General features: G+C 34.2%; 1 protein-coding gene across 9 annotated transcripts; it reads left to right on the top strand.

Annotated features, from left to right (window-relative positions):
* LOC105434192 (diacylglycerol kinase theta) lies at nt 1-24,136 on the top strand. Of its 9 annotated transcripts, none has more exons than XM_011649830.3 (18): nt 1-1,832; nt 10,898-10,977; nt 11,445-11,547; nt 11,625-11,845; nt 12,104-12,275; nt 16,039-16,182; nt 17,718-17,840; nt 17,925-18,059; nt 18,145-18,262; nt 18,489-18,676; nt 18,784-18,996; nt 19,121-19,255; nt 19,445-19,619; nt 19,737-20,056; nt 20,137-20,464; nt 20,557-20,716; nt 20,808-20,915; nt 21,923-24,136. In XM_011649830.3, exons 1-18 carry the CDS (start codon nt 1,697-1,699, stop codon nt 22,034-22,036), a joined length of 2,973 nt encoding a protein of 990 aa, XP_011648132.2. In that variant the 5' UTR covers nt 1-1,696; the 3' UTR covers nt 22,037-24,136. The 9 variants fall into 9 exon arrangements, with proteins under 9 accessions (XP_011648132.2, XP_088934650.1, XP_011648131.2 ...); XM_089078524.1 differs by lacking the exon at nt 21,923-24,136 and adding an exon at nt 21,313-21,606; XM_011649829.3 differs by having other exon boundaries at nt 2-1,832; nt 17,718-17,849.
* The last annotated feature ends 1,489 nt before the right edge of the window (nt 24,137-25,625 follow it).

A 25,625-nucleotide genomic window follows, 5' to 3' on the forward strand; every position in this document is an offset into this window, starting at 1 on the left:
ATGGCACACGGACGCGCGACGGATACGTGACACGAGGCGTACCGCGCGTGGAAGAGAAGTCCGGCGGGAGTCGCGTCGGCGCGTCGAGGAAAACGACGTTGACGTCGTACCGTCACGCGTCGGCCCCCGTCACTGACGTCGACGCCATCGCCGTCGTTGTACTGTCGTCGATGTCGGGCATCATCCCTGATCGCGCGAGATCACTGATATACAGCGTGTGCAGCGTGTCCGCGGTTCCGCGCGTCGCGATCGGCACGCGTTATTGACGTCCGGTTGCTCCGATTCAAACACGCTTGAACGACAAGAGACGCCCGTCGTTGCACCGCGGTCCGCATTGGTGACGGTTCCTCTAGAGGGAAAAGAGGGAGGGAGAGATATATATACTGCGAAGATTAATCGTTGAGTTCTCGATTGAATCGCGCGACTGAAATGAGAATTGATGGTAAGAGGATCAAAGGTGTCTTGGATTCACATCAATGAGCTCGTGCTCCTAGTCACCATCGTTCCAAGAACATCGCGAATATTCGTGGTTTTCGACTCAAGATGAGATTATCGAGATACGAGTATCGAGCGAGAGAAAGGAAGAGAGAGACCGATTGGAAATAGACGGCTGAAAGCGTTGAAATACGCGGCGAAGGGACGTGCGAGCCAAGTTACGGGGGATCGAGGAGCGACGGAGAAATACGCGGCCCTCCGTTTTCCCATCGCCGTTAACAGTGCTGAGGAACGAAGCTTTCGTCTCCCCGTGGGAAGAATTTCATCTTGGACCTGTGCTCCGTTGCTCCGGCTCCCTTGAGCGGGTCTGCTTGTTCTCCACGTGGAGCCGGAGGTATCATCGATCGCGACTCATCGGATCTTTCGCGGAAGGGAGGAATTATCGAGCATGGGAACGACTCACCGAGAATAAATCAGGGAAAGAAAGCGGGAGGGAAGAGAAGCGCGAGCTCGGAGAAGGGCGGTTCGCATCTCTTGGCTCTCGCTCGGCCTCCACATGACGCCCCACTCAGGCCGCTAGGGCAGCGCATCCGCCACTGGCCGGTGGCGGTGACGAAAAGGGGCTGATGTCAGTGCGACCACTCGGCGGCGTACGCTCGGATCAGCAGCAGCAGCAGCAGCGGTGGTGGTGGTGGCGGCGGTGGCGGCAGCAGCAGCAGCAGCAGCAACAGCAGCAGAGGTGGCAGAGGCTTGTCGGATGCGCGAACGCGGTATCGCATGCATCGTATCGCGAACGAGGCGAACGAGATTTCCGGCGACGACGGGTACGAGGGCAGCATCAGTGGCAGCGACGACAACGGTGATGCTCGGCAGCGGCCGTGAGATCAGAGTGGCGATCGGTGGCGGATTGGTGGCGATTTACGACGACGACGACGACGCATCTGGCGCGTGCGATCGTGGCTGCCGGCGCGTCGGTCATTTCGTGGCGCGGCTCGTGGAATAATGCGTGTTAGGCGCGACGACGTTACGACGAGGCGCCGTACGAAACGACGACGGTACGACGGTGCGAGTGGGCCAGCGTACGGCCAGCGACGATTATTACTATTACTACCATCACCGCAGCAGCGCAATTATGTACGCGTACGGTTCCGAGATCACGTAGTGTCGGGCGTGTAATTATGTTGTCATCGTCGCGCGGCGCGCCCTGCATAGCTTCACGGTGAAAATCTGGCGTGAACGGTTCCGCGGTGGAACGGGGAATATGGCGTCGGTCTCGGCCGAGACTCCAGCCAGCCATGGGCACAGCTTCAGTAAGAAAACGTTTCACAAGCCGACGTACTGCCATAGCTGCACGGACATGCTCTGGGGCCTCATACAGCAGGGGTACATCTGCGAAGGTAAGCTCGCGATAGGGAGCGCGACACGATCAAATTCAATCGACGTGTCAGGCCGAAGGAGCTCTGACAGAAAGCGAAGGGAGAGAGAAAAAGAAAGAGGCGCTTGTATTATGTTTCGTCTAGGAGAAGTGAGCTTCCCCGAGTATCACGGACAATTGCAAAATAACGACGATTATAAAACAATATATGTATTATTCTCGCATACGTAAAAACATATAAAAAAAGAGAAAGAAGAGAAAGACAGTAACTCTTCTGGAACTACATCCCCATGGAGAGGGTATCTGTCGATCTTGTTCACGCTGGAGGATGCGCACAAATTTTGCGAGGAGCGAGCGTACGAACGCACTCGGATTAATACTTGCGCAATCCTGGAGACTTGATTTTCCGTCCCCGTCTTTATGGAATTCAAATTCAAACTTCACATTCTCTCAAACTGTCCGTTCGGACAGTCCGATGACTCAGAATTTATAAGAAGAAAAAAAAGTAAACGAACGACTGTTCTCGCGAGGGTCTTTAAAATTTCAAGCGGGCTCTCGACAAGACCGCGAATCAATCGATAGTCGACTGTGCTCGATAACGGCTCGGTAACTTATTCCTAGTCTTTCTCCTGTGAGGTGTAGGTCGCGATTCCGACTGGCAATCGCGATGCCGATATCGGAAAAATAGAGGTGATATCTGTTATTCAATCGGATCAGGGTGGCGCGTTCTTAGTGCTCCGTCGAGTCTCGGACATTTTAGCGCCAACCGCGCGAATCAGTGCAAAATATGAGAGAGATAGAGAGAAAAGTGGAGTGATCCGCCGAGAAAAAGAATGGAAAGAGATACCAAAAAGAGTGGGAGGGAAAGAGGGAGTGAGAAAGAGTTAGAGACGTGAGGAGGAAGAAGGGAGAGAAGCGAAACGTACGCAGAGGGCGCGAGCACGAACGCGCGCCCACCTTTTCACGAGCATTGATCGTGAGGGGTGGGGTAGTGTGGCTGAAAGACCACGGATAAGGTTGCCGAAGTGGAAGGGATTGAAGGGGTGCGCGGGCGCTCGGTAGTGATGGTGGTTGTGGCAGCAACAGCGACGGCGGCAAAGAGGGTTGCCTCGAGGTAGCAAGCATGAGAGCTCGCTGTTGGGTAAAGAAACGTAAAGGATCTTCGTTGAAACACGAGCGGAACGTGCTGTGTGCCTCTAGATTCTCGCATTCTTTCGAATATGTTGGAATATTCGATCAAAAGAGTTAGATATAATAAGCCCCACATTTGGCACATAGATCGTTTTTAAGCCTTTCATCGAGAACAAACTCGATTGGCATATATGAATTGGCATTAAATATGTTTACTATCTAATAAAAAGGACGTAAGCAATAAAATTCTATGATCATTAGAGATATGATTATCAATTCAGGTCATTTCAGATCGTTAAAAACATAATACTCTATGTAAGTTACAGAGCAATTATAAAAACGGCCAATTTTAAACCTTGATACGGTCTCAAAAAAAGATTCCTAAAATTGTCGTTTTATTCAGAAAGTTATATTTGATCATTATAATCTACGGAAGCAGAATATGTTGGTTTCCGAATAAAATTACACATTTTTTTTTATATTATGCGAACTAATCTCTAGGTTAATAATTAATTTTGTTTCATAAATTATTTTATGACTTTTTTATTTAAAAAATAATAGTTATAAATAACAGTTCAAGATATAAGGAATAAGGATGCCAATTGTTGTCATATGAAAATTGATGATAATCTCCATTTTAAGTAAAATCCAAAGAAAACACCAGATCTCAAAAAAAGTTTTAAGACATAGAAAGTTTCCAAATTTATTAAAAGAAAAACGTTTCATATAACGTATTATATATTTATTGGTGTAACTAACATATCTTTAGATTATTATTTTTTGCATTTAATCATTTGAATTTTTTTTTAAAGACGTATCAAGAACTCCAAAATTGCTTTGTGAGAACCAGAACTCTATTAATTATATCGAAATTCTAGAAATGAGATGCTAACTTCACAAAAAGATGAAGATAAAGCGTTATATTTCTAAAGCCATTGTTAAACCTTGCTATACAATGTATTGATCGCTTTACCGTCGGCTGCTTTAAATAAAGTTGTTTTTATGTCTGCAAATTATACTTAGCATTGTCAGTTTAAATCCAATCCATGATATAAAATCCTAATAATTTATAAATTCATTTTCAACTTTTATGCTTATTTTCTTATTTGTGTTTATTATTTTAGAAATGCTAACTGTGCATTATCCAGAATATTTATTTATATCAAACTATCATGTTATATTAAATATGTTTTTGATGCTATATTTATTAAATTTTATATTGATCAATAATGATACGAATACATATTAACGATCGCGATAATTGGAATGCTAACAATTTTCTTAAAATAATCTAATTGGAATTAATTAATTTTAGAGATTGATTTTTCAAAATTTCGCTTTTGTAAAAAGACTTTGTAATAACGTATCGATATTAAATAATCTAAAAATTCTCTATGTATAAAATTTAGATTAATAATTGTTTATTGTTGCAATACACATGTCTTTGTCATACAAATTATTGTATACAAAAAGTTTCTAATCTTTATATGCAGAAAGAGATAAAACTTCAGTTGACACGTATGTACTGCGTACGTTGTATATACGTTGTATATATGATACATCTCGAGATTCGCAAAATAAATCAATATAATATAACGATAGTAAATATCAAGATCTATGCAACATGATAGAAATGAGAATAGCGCATAACAATAATTTTTAATACCAATTTAAAAAAATTGTATAAAATGAGGAAATTTTTTGTTTGTGTTATCATCTCTTTATGAAAAAAATACATTATCGTAGTGATAATAAAGTAATACAAATTTGAAAAATGAATAGCTTCTGAAATTTACTAATAAATATTATTGCGTTTTGTATTAACAGATTGGGATGCCTTAATTATGTTTCTTTATTTATGTTATTTTAAAGAGATATACGGATGTACATACATATCAGGGAGATATAATATGTGTGTGTGTGTGTGTGTGTGTGTGTGTGTGTGTGTGTGTGTGTGTGTGTGTGTGTGTGTTGTGTGTGTGTACAAATTTTCTGATTTTAATATTATATATTTAAGCTTTTGAGGCACACATAAAATAAGATGATGCATTGCTTCTAAAAATTAATAGTAGAATAAATAAAATTATTGATAGATTACTTAAAGTAGATAGATTACAAAAAATTATTGCTAGTTACTCATTATGCCGAATATTATATCATAATTTGTAATATTATATCACAATATATGATAAAATCTGGAATGATCTATCAATTTATTTTATCGACGCTACTACTAATTCGATTGTAATGATATAATATCAAGTTTAAAAGCTGAAACATATTATATTAAAACAGGAAAGTAATATATAATTTATACAAATATAATTAATACAAATTTAAACATAGAAATAAGTTATATATGCATATATTCTAATATAATCTTCATTTTTTCATAAATTGTTATAGATAATATCTTATAAAAAATTAAACAGAGATATCAATTTTATTTTTTGTTTTATTCCATGAAATGAAAGAAAAGACAATAAATTATTCAAAAAACTGATTGAATTTAAATGTATATGAAACAAGTTTAGAACGCGTTAATAATAAAACTATAACAATTAATGTAAAATATGATGTCACACTCTTAATTCTCGATTGGCAATTCATAATTTAGCACTTTCCAATAATATAGGTCTTTGAGGATCATTATAGTTTTTTGCACTGTTTCTTACTACAAATCTGAAAAAATTCTTGTATATTTATGAAATCTTTAATAACAAGTTTTTATCGTTTTAGAAGCTTTTTTATATGAGATACCGAATTCCACTATTTATTACAATTATTCTAAAATTTGCAATCAAAGAATTAAATATATCTTTAAAAACTTAATTTATCGAAAGATTAAACAAATAATTGTAATTAATATTAATTATATTGTCATTATTTGGATATTCTCGCGATAGCTTATTCTTCAATAATTTAACTGTATTCTTTATTGATAATATAGATAAATTTGTGTTTACTAGATGGATTATCAGATAATATTTATAATAATATATATATTTGTTTTATGTATGTTGTTCAATATATATATATATATATATATATATATATATATATATGCTTTCTTTTTATTCGAAAAAACACGATTATATTTCTTTCCATTCTATTTTTTTTTCCGATAATCTTGCTCTACAATAATCTGTTAAAAAAATAACCCCCGTCTTTTAAAATTAACTTATTTTGAGAGTTATATTAAACTGTGTTAAGTTTGTGCAGATATTAAAATTCTAATATGAAAAATATGATAAAAAATGAAAAAAAGATTGATATTTTAGATCAGCCCTCTTTAGCGCTCTCAGCGATCTTTAAAATTTTGTCGATAGTGCTAGATTATACTAGGTTGTATTAGGTTGTGCTGACAAAATCGGAGGTTCTGCTGACTTGTGCTAAACAAGCCCAAGTTAAGTTAATTATGTATATTTGTATGCCATAGATAATGATACAAGAATAAACGTTATTTATATTTTCTAAATTTACCTTTTAGTATAACTTCTATTATTATTTGTTATTCTATCGTTTTCTGAAAGTAACACTTTAACATAATGTTAGAGCATTTTATACTTTTGAGCAGCTACTGGATATGAAATCTGAGTGTTAAGAGTTGCGTTAAGAGTAAGGGCCTGCACACAATGGAGCAAATATTAGAAACAGGAAATATTAAATTTTGGAAATCAAAAATTTGAAATAAAAATTAAATATAATGCGCAATGAATATAAATAAGTATAAAATATAGTCATATCTTATTTGTATTAAATGTGCGTTACGTTTAATTTTTATTCTGAGTTTTTATTTCTAAAATTTATTTCTATTTCTAATATTTTTTTCATTGTGCACAGAGCCTAAGTGTCCTTAATAATGTTGTGCTAATGAAATCAGAGGTTATACTGAGGTTACCTAAGTTAGCATAACTCAAACATTATTCATCGAATTGTTATAAATGTAATGATGGACATAGAATCCGAACGTTATGAGTCGCGCTCAAGCATAAAGTACTCTTAATATCTTGTATTGCTTGAAAAAGTGATACTGATTTGTGTTGAGCTAATATATGTTAGGTATGTATTTATATCCCATATGGCTATAACTGATATAAGAATAAAATGTTACTTGTACTATATTTTCTAAATCTATTTTTTATCATAACTTGTTATTGTTTTTTTGGTAATAATTTAGTACAATATTAGCACAATCGAGAAAATTTAAATAATCACAAAATAGGTTGATCTAAAATATTGTTTTTTTAATCATGTTTTTTACATTAATGGTTTTAATATTCGAGCACAATGTAACACAAACCTAGTACAATTTAATACAGCTCTCAAAATAAGTTAAGTCTAAAAATGAGAGGCTAACTTCTAAAAGATTTTAAAACAACGAGAATTGATTGTCAAAGTATGATGAAAGTGCTATTAATAAAAGGATCATTCGTTAGAGATATCGTGTACACAACAATATCGTATATACAACTGCACGCATAAAACTCTGATGTTTTGTATTACAATTTTACCGCGTCGCTTTAAATCATGTGCTTAGTCTTCTCGAATATCTCGCGGCATGGAAGAAACGATTCTGCGATACATATTAATCGAATGTATTATATACATTTGTTACATGCCATATCAGGTTTTTATGTTCTTTCCTCGGAATAAGAAAAAAACTAGCAGTAAAAAAGAAAACAAATGGCGTAGACGATCAATATTACAACAGATTAAGGTCGCTATATACGAATGAAACTACATTGAAAACTCGATCGCCGAATTGGCAAGAAATGTCGAGCTTTAAGGGGTAGTCGCAACGATGTTTCTTCATAGCATCAAAAGCCGATTCTTCAGCATGACAATCTTAGCCAAGGCAATTTTGGTTGACTTATCGTGCTGTCATTATCGATCAGGATCGTTATAAATAGGACGACCACCTGCTCCAAAAGCTAATCGACTAATAAAAGCATGCAGAGAGTTCCAAAGTGATCGTCTAATACTGTATATTGAAAACCGATACTCGCCGAGATTATTATGATTACCGAAAAATTAGTGGAATATAAGGAGATTTCTCTCCTTTTTTCCTAAGGAGATAACGGAGACACAATTTAACGGACACAACTGTGTTAATAATTTTTCAGTACTTCAACAAATTTAATGTAGATAAATTCGATATTGATAAAAATTTGTTGTGAGAGATAGATTTTTCTTTTTTCTTTTTAAACTCTTCGCGTTTGGAGTAAAAGCGTGTTCATTTTCTAAAGAGAAGGGGAAGGGTCTAGGAATACAACTAAAGAAATAAACAGATTCCAGATGTGGAACCTCGAATCTGAGCAATCATTCTGAGTGTCTTAAAAAGATCTTTCTAAGTCATGATACATATTGCATTAATCTCCTTTCTCTTCTTTGTTACCACCAAAGAATTTTTTTCTCAACTTGTCTATTTGATGCTTCAGCTTTGCTGCTCTTGATTATTTATTCGAGCAGTTAAATGGCGGTTTGCGTTAGCCGATGAACGATGATATAAACACGGTAAAATCCACAATTGAGTATGTACATACATTAAAGGCCTATCCGGATAAATTTGCACGTAAACGCGTGCATAGTAGAATCAACCAATCGCATGTCTAAATGGACGTCAAGGAATATCAGAATACGGATGAAGATTTTAAATGTTTCATATGCTTGAAACAGATCTTAATTAAACGTCGCAAATGTTTGGAACAGGTCTTAAAACTCGCTGAGTCTATTCAGACTATGCGTGCCTTATGTTACTTAAAATGGTTGTCACCAATTTTTCTTTTCTCTTCTCTCTCCTTTAGTACAATAATCAGTTCTCAGCATAACATCGAGAAAATGTTATTTGACTAAAAGATGTCTAAACAAAACGAGCAATGGAATTAGTGAATTGAAATAATGTTGTTTTTTTTCCAAAAAACTTCTTGAAAATGGAAATAAAAATGATACAACAATAAAAATTTATCAAATGGAGGAATAATAATATTAAGCATCGATACCATTATGCGTAATATAATTATAATATAATTATAAGAATATGTAACATGATGCACATAATATAAGAATAGATACATGTTCTTTGCAACAAATTAGTTTGTGTATACTTTTTAGTTTATATCTTTATAGTTTATATTTTTTATAAATCAATTATATTTTAATTTATTAAAAGAAATATTAAATATTTAATATCATTAAAAGAACATGGATATGATAATGTAAGAATTCAATCATAAATCTTTTTTTGGAACGTGAAGGAAGTTACATTTGAGTTCAATTGGTTCCGGAATCCATTCCGGAATTCGGAATCTATTGGTTCCGGAAATTGAATCCGCTGAGAGTTCAACGTAGCAAATACCTGGAACAGACCTTAAATGTCGCAAATACCTGGAATAGTCTTTATATGTCGCAAATTCCTAAAACAGACCTTAAGAGTCACGAATACTCGGAACAGACCTTATACGCCTGGGATAGATTTTAAATATCGCAAATGTTTGGAACTTAACGTTACAATCGTTCATTAAGTGGACGTTTTGCGATCTCTAACGTTGTATCTTTTACGATTCATTTGAAAAGCTTGTTCGAGCAGGACACGCGAGATAAACGAAGAGATTCTCCTTCCCTTTGGTGATGAGACGAGTACCTCTTCTTTTCGATTTAAGCTGCCCACTCAGCAAGTTAAAGTTAACTCGGCATTCGTGGAACGACGGTCGATCGTCGATGGCGGCTGATGGCGCCTTCTTAACGAAGCGGATGCACAGTACTATTTCGAGCCGCACCTGCGCGCCGATGCGACAAATTTCCCACATCTTGCCTGATTAGCGTTGCAAGAGTGCGATAGAACACGATCATTACCGTTACCGAGGGGGAAGATGCGACACCCGTCACCTTGTATCGAGTGGATGACAGATACACGGATGACCCCTCTCTCTCTCTCTCTCTCTCTCTCTCTCTCTCTCTCTCTCTCTCTCTCTCTCTCTCTCTCTCTCTCTCTCTCTCTCTCTCTCTCTCTCTCTCTCTCTCTCTCTCTCTCTCCTCCCTCTCCCTCTCCCTCTCCCTCTCCCTCTCCCTCTCCCTCTCCCTCTCCCTCTCTCTCTCTCCCTCTCTCTCTCTCTCTCTCTCTCTCTCTCTCTCTCTCTCTCTGTCATTACCTCTGTTGACCCTCAAATATCATTTCTCGACAAATTGCCAAACAATTGCCAAACAATTCTTCACATTCTGCACGTGATTCGGAGCCACTTTAGCAGAACAACGCGACGCGCTTTTCATATTGACCCTAAATTTATAATCGATAATATTAACAGATTTATGATAGAACTTTATTAATATCTGTCAACTTTTTAAAACTAAAAAAGAGGACTACCTTTTTCGGAGAATGAGGATTAACAAAACTTATGATTTTTTAAACAAATATATATATATATATATATATATATATATATATATACATATATATATATATGTACACACACACACACACACACACACACACACACACACACACACACACACACACACACACACACATATATATATATATGATGTGGGGGGGGTGATGTGGTGTGCGCGCGCGCGCGCGGTGCGTGGCGTGACATATGCGTGCGTGCGTGCAACATCGATCATGTGTGTGCACATATTTATATTCTATATGTACATATATATTTACTATCACTAATAAACTTTTACATAAAGTTTGACTACCATGTACATATCTATCACTATGTATCGTGCGATTAACAATAGAAGCGTTAAATAACGTGTATGATTCTCGACATTTTTTACTTATATCGCGAAAGGTCAGAAGATCTTGTTATAAATTACGACATGAGCAGTATTGATTTATACTAAAGTGTACATTGCTTAGCTGGTAACATTATTCGATTTAACGCAATTAATCCCACTCGTATTTCTCTGTGTTTCTCTCAAATTCTCACGGTTTTTTTTCTTTGATTACAGTGTGTAACTTCGTGGTGCACGACCGCTGTCTCAAGGCCGTCGTCTCTCCCTGCTCCAGCATCGCGGCAAGCCTGATTAAGGCAAGACAACGATTAACCGCCTATGCATAAATATAACGCCTATAATTAGAATATAAGAACGCAACCTTCTCAGGGATATATTGTAAAATGATTAAATGTTGTAATAAAATAATTAACGTGGATTATGAAGTTAAGACAAAGATATTAAAAGAATATTAAGAAGTTACTTATTTGACAATACATGTTGTGCCAAGACATTTTTTGAAAACTTCTTTAATATATGGAATGTCCCATATCGGTGACGTATTTTTTGTAGGCAGATAAAGTAGGTTATACTGAACAGAGAAAAATCCATTCGCAGATCTTTAAATTAATATCTCGTTAACTATTGCGAGAAAATCACAAAATGGTAGAGGACTTTTCTATCCAATATGATCTGCTCTATCTATCCATGAGAAGCGCATCATTAATATGAGACACACTGTATATATTGTAAGATTAATGTTTTCACATTGGACGTGTTACAGAATCCGGTTGCACATTGTTGGTCCGGACAAGTACATCGTAAAAGAAAATTCTGCAACGTCTGTCGGAAACGATTGGATGATAATCTGTCCATACACTGCGAAAGTAAGCTGAAGTTACCTAAATACTTAAAACTTCAATAGGCATCATGTGAATCTTTGAACTGTGCTTATTTTCTGTAGTATGCGAGTACTTCGTGCACATAGAATGCCAAGACTTCGCGGTGGCAGATTGCAAGGAAAATGCCACATACCTACCTGATAAGGATCTGTCAGCAGTGAAGCACACTCATCATTGGCGAGAAGGCAATCTTCCGAGCAGCTCGAAATGTGCTGTATGCAAGAAGAGTTGTTTTACTGCTGAGTGCCTTGGCGGGTTTCGTTGCGAGTGGTGCGGCATGACGGTAAAAGAAAGATTTGTTATTAACTCGCTTTTTTCTTAATTTTGTGATTATTTTATCAGCAGAATTAAAATTAGAATAAAATATAAATAGATATTACATTACAATACCTATTTATTTCAAATCAAGTGTAATATGTAATGATTTGTATATGAATAGAGAGAAAGAAAGAGAAAAAGTATGTTTTGTTAGCATGATTAAAACTCCTTTTAAGCCCCCGTTAAAATAACATTTAATGACAAATTTGATTTCAATTTTTAGTTGCACGCGTATTGTTACAAGAATATTCCTCAAGAATGCACTTTTGGTAACTTGGAACCAATTTACCTGCCGCCACATGCAGTTAGTATTCCGCGTACCGAAGTTCCCATGGAAGCCATTATCGGAGTAGAAGTGCGTCGTAGAGAAGTGCTGGCGCGTGAGTATTCTTGCCGTAAGTGTCTGTCGTGTAATTATGTGCGTGTTAACAGGTAATTAGAATAATGGAATGAGGAATTGCGTTTTGTCACGCGCCGCAAAGCACTTTAATATTTTATTGATTAGTCCCATCGGGAATATAATTTGGACATTAAAGCAAGCTCTCACAAGCTCTCTTGTTACGAACAAGGAGAAGTGTGACTAAAACGAGATTTGAACTTCCGTTTAATAAGACAGCTTTAATAATGCAGCTGTCTTAGAGATTTCAACATTATTAAAAATTAAATTGTATTTGTAATCGATAAAACCTGTCCGCATTGATAATCAATGCACGCAGTTATCTAGACAATTTTGTGTATATTGTGATCAAAAAGTATGGGGATTGGCTCATTTAAATGTGCATTTCGAACATATTGAAGAAATTTTTTTTAGATTAATTGAACTGTTTCTAATCTCTACCTAAAATTTCACGTCATTACCTTAGTCTTACAAATGCTTGTTTTGTGATTGAGAAAAAATACTTTCGACGATTTTAAACATGTCGAATTTTGTTGAACAAAGAATTTGCATAGAATTTTGTCTTCGGAACGAAATTTCATATACAAAAACAGTGAATATGTTTCGGTGATGAGTGCATATCAAGATTAAGGATTTTCGAATGGTATAAAGTATTCAAAGAAGGTAGAGAACACATCGAAGACGAAGATCACCTTGGAAGGATCATTTTTCCAGGGCTTACTCATCATCGAAACATATTTACTTTTTCTGTACACGAAATTTCGACTTTCCGAAGACAAAATGTTAATTCTATGTTCAACAAAATTCGATATAACAAAAATCGCCGAAAATACTTTTTCTTAATCACAAAACAAGCATTTATTTGTAGACTAAGAAAGATAATGACATGAAATTTTAGACAGAGACTAGAAACAGTCCAACTAATCTAAAAAAAAAAATTCATCGATATGTTCGAAATGTGTAATTTAAATGGACTCAATCCCCATACTTTTTGATCATAGTAGTAATTGCGCTAAACATATTACTTTCGAACTACAAGTATGTATAGTCTTCAAAGTGATATCCATACATTTGACTCTGATAATGAATCTCTGGATCTGTGGCGTTTGAAGCATTTCTTCATATTCGAGTTTCACAAAAATAATTGAACTTTTTTCATTGATTCTTTTTTCTAAAAAATATGCAGAAGCGCATTTAACATCGTTAAGTTAAGAAGAAAAAATATTTTATTGTTGGCTATTAACAAATAAATCGAAGGAGGATAGATTTAGAGGATAGATTTAGAGGTTCATTTTACTTACATTTTTTGTACAAGAAAATTAATTTTTTATGAAACTTGTTAATTCTTGTTAATTTAATATGTAATGTGTTTAATAAATAATTTATTTTAACATTAAAAGTAGTTTTTTAAAATATAAAAGATGTGCGATATTTATTAAGTAGATTAGTAGTAATAGGCTAACTGCTCTCTCTTTTTTCTCAAGGAAATAATTATACATTAATTATTAATAATTATTATTTTGTTTTTTTATTATTATTCTATTTGCACTGAATGTTTAAATGACTTATAAATTTGTATCTTTGTATTATTTTATATTGTCATTTTGTTTGATTATATTTTATTTTATTATTAAATGTTTTCTTATTATTACTATTAATAGTTATTTTTTTTTCATAAAACAAAATGTACTTAAAATATTAAAAAGACTATTTCTTTGTCATAGAAAATAACGAAAAATTCTGTTTGAAAATAACAAAAAACAATTTCATTCTTGCAAATAAATTTTTAAACAGAAAAATAAAATATGTTTTTTTCATAATTTTTAAAGTTTAAATTACATATTTATAAAAAAAATTATTATTAAAAATTATTTTTTACAAACTTATAATTTTTATATCAGACATCAACTTTCACAAATCTTTTAGTAATTGATAAAGATGAATTATTTAAAAATCTCTTTTTTAATCAATTACAGAATATATACATTAATAGAAATTGTAAAAAAGAATTTTTTCAAAATTTTTTAAATAATTTAAACAGTGACCCAGACGCCATAAACCTAGGGGGTACATTATTGCAGTAAAAAATGATTTCATTATTAGGATTAAACTCAGATAACAAATAATGGCATAATCATATTGAGAGTTTTGCTCAAGGTGTTCCTATATGTAATTGGATACTGTATAAATTATCGCGTTTCCTATTTGTACACTATGAATTTCATTGTTGATTAGCGCTTTATAAAGTTTTTTTCAATCCATCATTCAGCATTTCAGTATTACCTATTGACACAATTGATTATTTTCACACTGTATAACTCATATATGTATGAGATTTTATATATCTATTTTTACTATGCATAGCACATGTACACGTATGCAAATATGCACTGATGATTGGTAGCAGAAAATATTGTACATCATTATGTAAAGTTTGAAGAAAGAATGTAATATACAAAACATTCCTTATATATTAGTAGAGAAGTTCTTGTATGAGATATAACTAATTTTTGGAACATAAATTTTTTGCATGATATTTTTTTAGCATTTACTCACGCGTGTATAAATACCATAAAGATTTGTAAACATATATTTGTAAACATATACATGTTCTTCCTTCTTTTCAGAGCATGCAACGTTGACTTTCTTCGATATGAAACGAGAAAGACTCTGTCTATATTCTAAATTATTATCGCCTCAAACTTTCATTGTTCCGTTTTATTATGGATTGAAAATTTATTATCAAATTTATTATCAAATATTATTAGTAGTTAAATTTTTCTAATCGATTTCATTTTTCTATTTTATATGAATATATATGTATTTATATTTGCTACTTGCAATTTCTTACACTCTTAGCTTTTCATTTTTGCACATACTATTTTTTAAAAAAACTAAATTATAGATATTATATTTGTTAGACAAGAAAAAGAAACAATAAATTAAAATAATAATGTAGACAAATATTGCAAGATATTTTTATGATTTACAGCAATCTTTGTGTAGCAAACGTGTGCTAGATACAGAAATTAGGAATGAACTGTTGGATTAGAAAGTGTGACTGCTGTCTAATCATCATATAATACACACTCACGATTCAATCATTTATATCATTAAATATATTACGTGAAAATTTGCCATGGAACTTGTCAATTATAATATCAGATGAAAATTTCTAAATTTATTGTAGGGATTTAGAATCATGGCGTACACATTATATGAAAAATTAAACTGTACTAAATAAATTTGTAATTTGTAATCATATAAAATTTTTTAAATAATGTTAAAGCTACATTTGTTCTATATTTTGATTAGATATTTTGTTCACAATTACTATGGCTTTTGTGGCTGATTGCTCTTTCATTAATTGCTACTTTCAATGTGCTTTTTATTAAAACATAATATATTTTAATAGATATAGCACCTATTTTTTATAGAGTTTCATAATTAGATAGTAATTAGAATTAATGTTAAAATTATATATTTAACAAAGTAAAAGCTGAAAGTAATAACATTTTATTTTGATAATTACAAATCTATTCTTACTGTTTGATATCAAAGAAAGCAAATCTTTTTATGTAATTAATTAAACCTAAAAGAGAGAGAGAGAGAGAGAGAGAGAGAGAGAGAGAGAGGGGGAAAAGTAAACACAAAAGTCACAATAGAGTATCATAAAGTATTTAACAAAAAGTAAAATTAATAGATTTGGTAAATTGTGGTAATCGTTAAAATATTCGGTCAATCTTTTCTTCTATGTGAAGATAACATCGGAGAGCGATTCGATTTCGCTGAGAGTGAACAAAATGGGGCTGCAGGCCGCCTAGCCGAAGCTTTGAGGCGCCTTTCGCTAGTTTTGCCACGTAGCTGCCATGGAAATTGTCATGCTTCCCCTCCTTATGTTCGAGGTATCTAGAATATTATCATCGTCAGACATTCATCTGTGTGAATGTACTCAATTCTAAGATATACTTATCGTACAAGACTGAGAGTAAATTGAAATACACTGTAGTGATCGTTATTGTTATTATCTCTGTCTATTTAATTACTTATCCAATATTCGCAGTTATGATTGAGAAAGCGCTATAAAAGACATCATATTTATTTATATACTTTTTATTTTGCGTAATAACAATGCAAATACTTAGCTTGCTTTTATCATACTTTCCAACATTATATTGAGTGATATTTTATCACATTAAAATTTTGTGTGTGTGTGTGTGTGTGTGTGTGTGTGTGTGTGTGTGTGTGTGTGTACATGTATGTATATGTATGTTACTTTATTGTATGTGTGTGTGTGTGTGTGTGTGTGTGTGTGTGTGTGTGTGTGTACGTATGTACATACGTACACACACACACACACACATGCATACATTTTACAGGCGCAATAAAGTAAACATACATATACATTTTTAATTATATTCACTATTTATATATTCAAACAATATGAAAAAGTAAGTATATTTTATTAAAATGAGATTGAACTAATTTCCTAATAAATAATTAATTAACATGAAATTACTCTTTATCTCTTGTGAATTTGCTTGAGTCAAGCAAATGTGAGTAGTTGATAGCAAAAGGACACTATTTACATAAAATTAATTTAGGAAGCAGAAAATATTGACATATTTATTAAAATAGATATCGTTTAAATCAAACATGATAAATTTTCACACAACATGCATTTACATAAATATCATGGTGCATCAACTTTTTTTATGGATGTATTTTGTTTACTGTTTACGTTTAGCATGTATGTATGTCTCGCTTCAGTGCATGCACTGTCATTCAGCCCACTGGATGCTATGAGATTCCATGATGCTTATCACTCTACTATGCAGTGAAATGAAGTTCAAGAATACTACTGACTAATTCTTCCTATCGTGTCTGTGTTCTACAAATCCATCGTAAATAATCGATGGTAAGAGATGTAATTTATTCTTGAATAAACAGAGTCGTTACAGCGCTCTTTGTGTTTATAAAGTGTTCTTAAATTTATTCATTACTTCCCTTAAAGTATCTGTTTCATGCAAATTTTTCTCGAATATTTGTACACAAACTGGTGATTTAAACGTCACTGATAGTTTCCATACAATTAAACGAGACAATAATCAATTATAAGTAATAAATTCTACAAAAATTTAATAATACAAAAACTTTTTCTTATAGACTAATATTATTAAGATTGCATTAAATTTTGTTTATGATATAAAATATTTCGTAACGCTTTTCAAGAAAAACACCATTAATGTTATCTGAGTAAAAGGAATGAAATTTTCGCAATATATTCAACGGAAGAGGAGATTATTACGTTTAGGTTTTATTGTTTCACTTAGATATTATTGTACTTTATATTAACAACATTTTATTTCATTTAGGTATTCTTGTATTTTATTAAGTATATTCTAACATTCGAAGTATGATTTTTTTTTTATGTTAACAGCGCGAAGCATATCAGAGGAATTTGGTAGCGATTCAAGGTATCGTGACAATGGAGAACCGGCACAGGGTGCAGCGCATGGCCGTGATCCGCGTTCTCCTAAAGAGAAAGAAGATAAAGATAGAGGTGACGAAGGTATTTCAATACAACTTCCGATTATTAATTTCGAAATTATCTATCGCCTAATCTGCGAATTTGATTCTCTCACAGAAATGATTAAAGTGTACGATGGCAACAGTTCTTTAAGGCGAAGGATATTTCGAGTAATTTCGGTACCCAGGCAGGCTACGACGGAGCAGGTTCTCACATTGGCACTGCGCGCATTTCACATCACAAAAGATCCTAGTGCGTACATATGGACTATATTAATATAATAAGTGTGGAGATTTTGTTAGATATAATTAATGAAATCTTTTTTGGGAAAATTCAGATAACTTTTACTTAACTGACCTGTATGCCGCGGAAGAAACTGAATTATGTGACCCAACGCCTGTTTTAAATTTAACTCGCAAAGAAGGCAAACGTCCGGCTGTTTTCTTGCGATTTAAGTAAGTTTATTATTTATCTAAACATTTATCTAAATTTATCTTATATACATTATTTTATATATACTACATTTAAAAAGAAGGAATATATTTAGAATATTTCCTTTTTAAGTTATTTTTTAAGAAAAATAGAAGATGGATTTGAAGTTATACGATATTTAAATGAAATTATACGATATTAAAAATGAAAGAATGTTGCGATGTAACATGTAATTTCATGTGATTTCAGAGATAATGACAGCGGAGAGGTACGGGTTTATCCCGGCAAATTGCAGGTATCAGAGTCATTCTGTACAGTACCTGTCACCGAAGCAACAACCGTTGCAGACTTAATAAATGAGACATTGGAAAAGTTTGGTTTACAAAATTTTACTTGTGATGACTTTAGATGCAGTGAAATTCTTTTAGACCGTGGTGGTACGTTTCGAATCTATTCTTTGACGTTTACTCAAATTTAGCTCGAATATTCTTTAGAATTCGTTTTGTTTATTGCATGAAAAATATAAGAGTTTTATTTTTATTAGTAACGGAAAGAGTTTTGTCTTGGGATGAAAGACCTTGGGATATTGTTAAAAAGTTGGGAAAAGATTCTATTAGACAAATGGAACTAATGCGATTCTATTTACAACTGAAGCAAGATCCCCATGGACCTAACTTGGCTTTATTCGTGGGTAACTTACCGCAAAATCTTTCTGAAAGAAGTTATGAAAATATGTTAACAGAATTTTTAGGAAAAGGTTGGTTATCCAGAGGGAAATTAATTCTGTTTTATCTACGAAATTACAGAAATATTGATATATATATATATATATATATATATATATATATATATATATAAAACATATATAACAACTTTTTTAGAAAATAGATTTTCATCAATTGGCCCAATTTATTATGAATACGGTTCGGTAGTTATTATATTCGAAGATTTGGATACGGCAGTTAGAGCGTTATATACGTTACGAGAAACAAAATATGAAGATAAACATCTTTTAGGTATTTATGTGATATATATTTATTTTTTTATATCTTTTAATATATCTGAGAAAGAAATGTACTACTTGTTAATTGACAATATCAAGAGAGATAGATATGGAATACAGTATACATGTTTTATTTCTGTTGTATTGATTTTTAATAAAATATATATTGAAATATTCACTTATTTTTTTCTTCTTCCGCAAGTAATGATTTTACCGAGTATCGAGCCAAGTATGATACCGACGGGCGTTCAACCATTGCTCGTGTTTGTAAATGTAAAATCTGGCGGCTGTCAAGGACTTCAGCTAATTTCTAGTTTTCGTAAACTATTAAATCCTTATCAAGTGTTCGATCTTGAAAATGGCGGACCTCTCCCCGGGTAAGTAGATCATGTTGCTTCAGATAATAGGGATTATATTTATATTCCGAAGCATAACGATATACTTACGCGCAAATGAGTGCTCACTTAGAAATTAATGCTTTCTTTATGTTACAGACTTTACGTTTTTCGTCATATAAAGGACTACAAGATATTAGTTTGTGGTGGAGATGGAACGATAGGCTGGGTATTACAATGTTTAGATAATGTGGGTCAGGATAGTCAATGTTCTTCTCCCGCCTGCGCTATTGTACCTCTGGGAACAGGAAACGATCTTGCTCGTGTATTATGTTGGGGTTCAGGATATACAGGTGACGAGGATCCATTAAACCTATTGCGAGACGTTATCGATGCAGAAGAAATAATATTGGATAGATGGACTGTAGTTTTTCATCCAGAAGAGAAGGAACAAACTCAAGTAGTTTGTAACGCTGCGGGTAAGAGACACGTTTCTTAATGATACGAACGAGTTTTGTAATTTAAATAAGAGAATTTTAATGAAATGGAAATGTTGCAGCTTCTCAGCAGGTAGCATCGCGCCATTTGCATATTACAGGTGCTGGTACAACTAGCGAAGACAATACACAAATATATGTAATGAACAATTATTTTGGCATTGGTATCGATGCGGATTTATGTCTCGACTTTCATAATGCGAGAGAGGAAAATCCAAATAAGTTCAAAAGCAGATTACGAAATAAGAGCGTGTACGTAACGATGGGCTTACGTAAAATGGTCAAACGTAAACCGTGCAAAGATTTACATAAAGAAATTCGATTAGAAGTAGATGGTAAATTGGTCGAGTTACCACAAGTTGAAGGAATAATTATTCTGAACATTTTAAGGTGATCATTGTAGAATATATTATTATAAAAGAGGAGACATGTTTTATACACGTTTATGTGTCGTTTTAAATAATGTTTTTTTCGTCATTTAGTTGGGGTTCTGGTGCTAATCCTTGGGGACCAGATACCAAAGAAGATCAATTTTATACACCGAATCATTGGGACGGCATGTTGGAAGTTGTTGGAGTCACGGGCGTTATGCATCTTGGACAAATACAGTCGGGTTTACGTACGGCTATGAGAATAGCGCAGGTAAACTAAAATAATAATACTAAAATGATATCTTCTGTTTTTCTTTCTTAATGCAATATGTATTAATTCATTTGTCATTGCATTTTGATAGGGCGGACATATAAAAATTCACTTAAACTCAGACATACCTGTACAAGTAGACGGTGAACCATGGGTTCAGAGTCCCGGAGACATCGTAGTCTTGAAATCAGCGCTCAAGGTAATACTTTGACATAAATGTTCTTATAAAATCTCCTCCTAATTCCACAAAAATAACGGACAGAACGTGATGTAGAGTCGTTTACTAACACGATAATAATAATATATCGATATTTAGCACGGTAATATCTCTATATAATATATAATCTCCAGATATAATAAACTGCGCATTGCATTCTGTTCGAGTTTAAGTAGAATAATGGGGCACACATTCTTGTGGCACGTAGAACTTTTTATAACAGGCATCCCTGTATATTAGTTTGTAGCACTTTTTATTTTATATTACGATACTCTACGTATTCTCCGTAAAAGCGTAACCTGATTGCTGATACCTATCAGCGCATGCTTTCCTTCCCTAATTGCACTCGACTAATATCTCCTTGTTCCTTTCACTTCAGGCTACCATGTTGAAGAAAAGTAAGATCAAGCGTCGCAATACCGAACCGTCGATTCTACCTGCTAATGGGGAGGGGGGCAAGAGCACGGACGAGTAATCCAACTATACCACAACTTACAACCGTTTGTTTTAATCGTATCTCGTAAGATGCGCGACATCACCACCTAGACTCCTCGACGCGCACGAGCGGAATGCACGCGCGAGAAAGGAGTCTCGGTGTGACAAACATGCCATCTGAAACAATTCCACTTATACAAAGAAAAATAGACAGAAACAGGATAGAATGAAAAAGAAACCTTGATCCCTCCTCGTTGATGCATGTAAAACCGATCCTCGATCGAATTCCTCGTGATACCTTCTCGATGCCTCGATCCAATGCAGCTAGCTCGAGCTTGTAATGTGTGAATTAGACGCATTATTATCGGATAGTAGTGTTAGCTTTACAAAAGAACGTTTCTTATCTTTTCTTTTTCTACGTATAAGTTAACTGTAAGTTTGTAATTTCCATTTTCTATTTCTATTTCTATTTATACTTCTATTTTGTCAGCGGTAGTGACTGACATTTTTATCGATTGCTCCTTTGTGTGCTCCCTGATCCTGTCCCTTCCTAGGCTACGATGCTGAAGAAGACTAAGGGTAAAATGAAGCGGCGTAACACGGAATCTAGCATGCAATTGGCGCTTCAAGCTGCACCATCGAGCGATCCGGACGAAGATCTCTTCTGAGTGAACAAACATTATGTGAAAGTGATCGAACATGTTGCGGTAACGCAAGATACGTAGCCACATAGAGGAACTTGATCGACTAGCGTATGTAACAAAACAAAAATCGGCCTCGAATTATTCCGACAGCGTTTGCGCTGTACGAACTTAATATAAATACAACGCGAAAAACACAAAATAACACTCATGAAAGCAAGAGGGACGGGTAGATAAGGATTTCAAATACACACATATATACAGCATAAATTCCATTATCGACTCAATGATTGTTAATGTTTATTCTTACATTAATAGAAAATGAAAATAGATTTCATTTTTAAATGTTAATAATTCTAGTACTATATGCGTAGCTTTTATCGATCAATATTTTTTTAGTAAAATTATAATAGACTTTAACACACACGGTAACACATTATTACACATACACGTACACACACATATTAACCAGTATCGGAAGAATTAACACGCTTTATGCGTACTTACGACGATGTTGATTTCCATTTACGTCCCAAGCTTGGTAGTCCAGAAAAAAAGGAGATCGTAATGTATATTACGTTTCGTATGGTATTTTACCGATCTATACAGTATTACGATACGAAACGTGTATCACACGATGTAAAACGCAAACAGGTCAGTTGTTAATAATATATATATATAGAGAATATTTATGATTAAATATTAATATATTTACATAATATTGTATTAGTATTACGATATTAAGTTGTGATAATTGTTATGTATGTCTGACTGCTGGGCAGTCTGGAATTCGCTGAGAACCAGTGGCAGTCAGTTTTTTTCTAGGATACGGTTAAGAAGAAGGATTAAAAAAAAAACAAACAGATTAATGTAACTTTCGTAACGATAAGACCGCATTGCGGACGAAGTGCTTTGCCGATCCGTCTCAATGACGAGAAAAATGTAGCGGATAAAAGATGCGATATGTAACATATATGTCAAAGAATCGGATTGGCAATGTACTGACCACATCACCTGCTCTGACAGGCTCCTATAACGACGGAAGCGGTATCATACACATTCCATTGTAACATGAAGGGCGAAGGACTTGGACGCAAAAAAGATATGTATATTTATAAAACTATGCCAAAAGAGAAGAGGAAGAGGATCTTGTAATATGCTAATGCACTTAAACATCATCGGCTTGCGTCGTTCGCAATTGAAGCGTTCGTGATGGGCAACGATTGGGGACAGGATCATGCGAATCGAAGGCAATATTGTTTCACGAGCTTCCAAGGTTTCGATCCTTGGTGCACTGATACGAATCATCGAGTGCTATCATTGATCACCGAGCGTTCGCTGACAAGTACCGTTTACCTAATGTCACTCTTGGATACACGGGCGTACGTTCACATTGGATCTTCGCTGGCATACGATTTGGAGGAGAAAAAAAAGAAACGAAAGGAAAAGACGCGATAACTTCGGTGCCAAACAATTGTATATAATATTATAAATGTAGGGACTACATATAAGATTATTCGCCAGTTAATCGCGATGGCATTTAATGCGACGGACGTGAGAGAAAGTAATGCGCCAAGTACTTTCTTAACATTAAAAGTATTCTTTGGGAAAGGGGAGGGGGGAAACTCTTTTGAATTACGTACACATTGCGTTGTTTCGTGTAAACGTTTAACAAAACAGAAAAAAAAAAAGAAAAAGGAGACAGCGCGTACCTTTGATACATGGGAGGTAATCGAAAGAAGGATGATAGGATTTCTTAGTACGCTTTTAGTACGCGCTGTGTGAACTTAGTTAATTATCTAACTAGACCTCTCTTGTGGATGTTTTCGATTATGAAAATGATTATCAAAAAAAAAAAACTTATCACTGGCAACCAAATTCGAACGAAGGCCATCATGTCCGGATGATTGATCGGCCTCCGATATCACAACCTGCCAATGATGTACATACGGCTCGTTTATTCATGTTATATCCGGTATATCCGACATGGATAATCACATCGACGGCAGATTGGAGAAAACATTTGTTAATTTGACCAAACTATAGTATATTTGCTGTTGCTATAAAAAATAGAGAAACAATAAGCTATGAACAATCTACATATAATAAATCAATGTATGTGCTACAGCTGGCTATTTCTTTATTTAAATTCTTCTTCTCTATGTTCACCTTGGAATTCTTTATTTTATATATATATATATATATATTTATATTTTGTGTGTGTGTGTGTGTGTGTGTGTGTGTGTGTGTGTGTGTGTGTTTTATACCCCTAATAGCACGCGACATACTGCGAATCATCCCATTTTCGTACTGCTTTTATTGTGATTATCTGTAACGTACTGAGATGTACGCTAGAACATCACTAACAGTATCATTCGGTTTTCTTTCGCACGCGTATATTCTCAGGATTTACGCAACGGTACATACGCTTTTTCATCGCACGCCTATATTTTCAGATTATATTCAAAGGTACGGAAATGATATGTACGCCTTTCTATCGCGCGCGTATAGACGTAATTTGTCACGAAATATTATCGTCATAAATATATTATCATTTAATCATTATTTTTAAGCCATTTTTAATAAATAATAAAATAATATTTTAAATAAATAATAAAATAACATTATTACTATCTTTTTTTAATTAACTAATTAACTATAATATATAAATAAAAAAAATATTTCGCATATTTAATACAATTATTAACAAATTCATAAACAAATAAAATATAGCAGGTTTAATAAGTAGCAGGTTTCAACAGGTTCCCAACATAGAAGTGAAGCAGCATCGAAGGATTATTCCAAGTTGGATGGGTGGTCGTTTTAGAAACATAGTACCAAGATAAAAGATGTTTCATCACTTTCTCTTATTTTTTTCAATTTTTTTCATTTTTTTCACTTATTTTCCGTAAGGAGTATCACGTATATTATAGATTTTCAGTGCTAGCAATCAATATCGGAATGCAACCATAATCTGAAAACTGAAAACTTCCCGTTTTCATCCTTTCCTAATACTGTCATCATTCGCTGCGAATATTCACGGCGAAATTCCATAGAAGGTTTTACCCCGGACATAGGAACGTACTTAGAACGTACTTAATCGATCTTCTCAGAATATACTCAAACGTACGCGTGCTGTTAGGGACATTGTGTGTGTGTGTGTGTGTGTGTGTGTGTGTGTGTGTGTGTGTGTGTGTGTGTGTGTGTGTGTGTGTGTGTGTGTGTGTGTGTGTGTGTGGTGCGTGCGTGCCTGCGCGCGCGCGTATGTGTGTGTGTGTGTGTGTGTGTGTGTGTGTGGTGCGTGCGTGCCTGCGCGCGCGCGTATGTGTGTGTGTGTGTGTGTGTGTGTGTGTGTGTATAATCCTCATAGTTCATTTATAAAAGATGGCTTCAAACAAATTGCGACTATTTTAATCGGCGAGTGATATTGCATCTTGTTAACATAGATAGAATTAAGTCTAATCATTAATTCTTTGTTTGATACATGAAAAGAAAAATTAAGGACAAAAAATTTGTTTTAAATTTTTCTATTAATTATGTTAGTTATCAATTAAATTGAAGTTTAATCGAAATCATCTTTGATATTATTTTATTCATGCATTTTATTTTATTACAT

This window comes from Pogonomyrmex barbatus, unplaced genomic scaffold (genome assembly GCF_055798465.1).
Source record: "Pogonomyrmex barbatus isolate J1 unplaced genomic scaffold, ASM5579846v1 scaffold23, whole genome shotgun sequence".
NCBI lineage: Eukaryota > Metazoa > Arthropoda > Insecta > Hymenoptera > Formicidae > Pogonomyrmex > Pogonomyrmex barbatus.

Bases quoted from the DNA above. Each gene is read 5' to 3' on its own strand.
- LOC105434192 (XM_011649829.3), top strand. From the start codon at position 1,697: ATGGCGTCGGTCTCGGCCGAGACTCCAGCCAGCCATGGGCACAGCTTC. The intron at 11,548-11,624 runs GTAAGCTGAAGT...TATTTTCTGTAG, and splicing joins TCTGTCCATACACTGCGAAA to TATGCGAGTACTTCGTGCAC. The intron at 20,057-20,136 runs GTAAGAGACACG...GAAATGTTGCAG, and splicing joins AGTAGTTTGTAACGCTGCGG to CTTCTCAGCAGGTAGCATCG.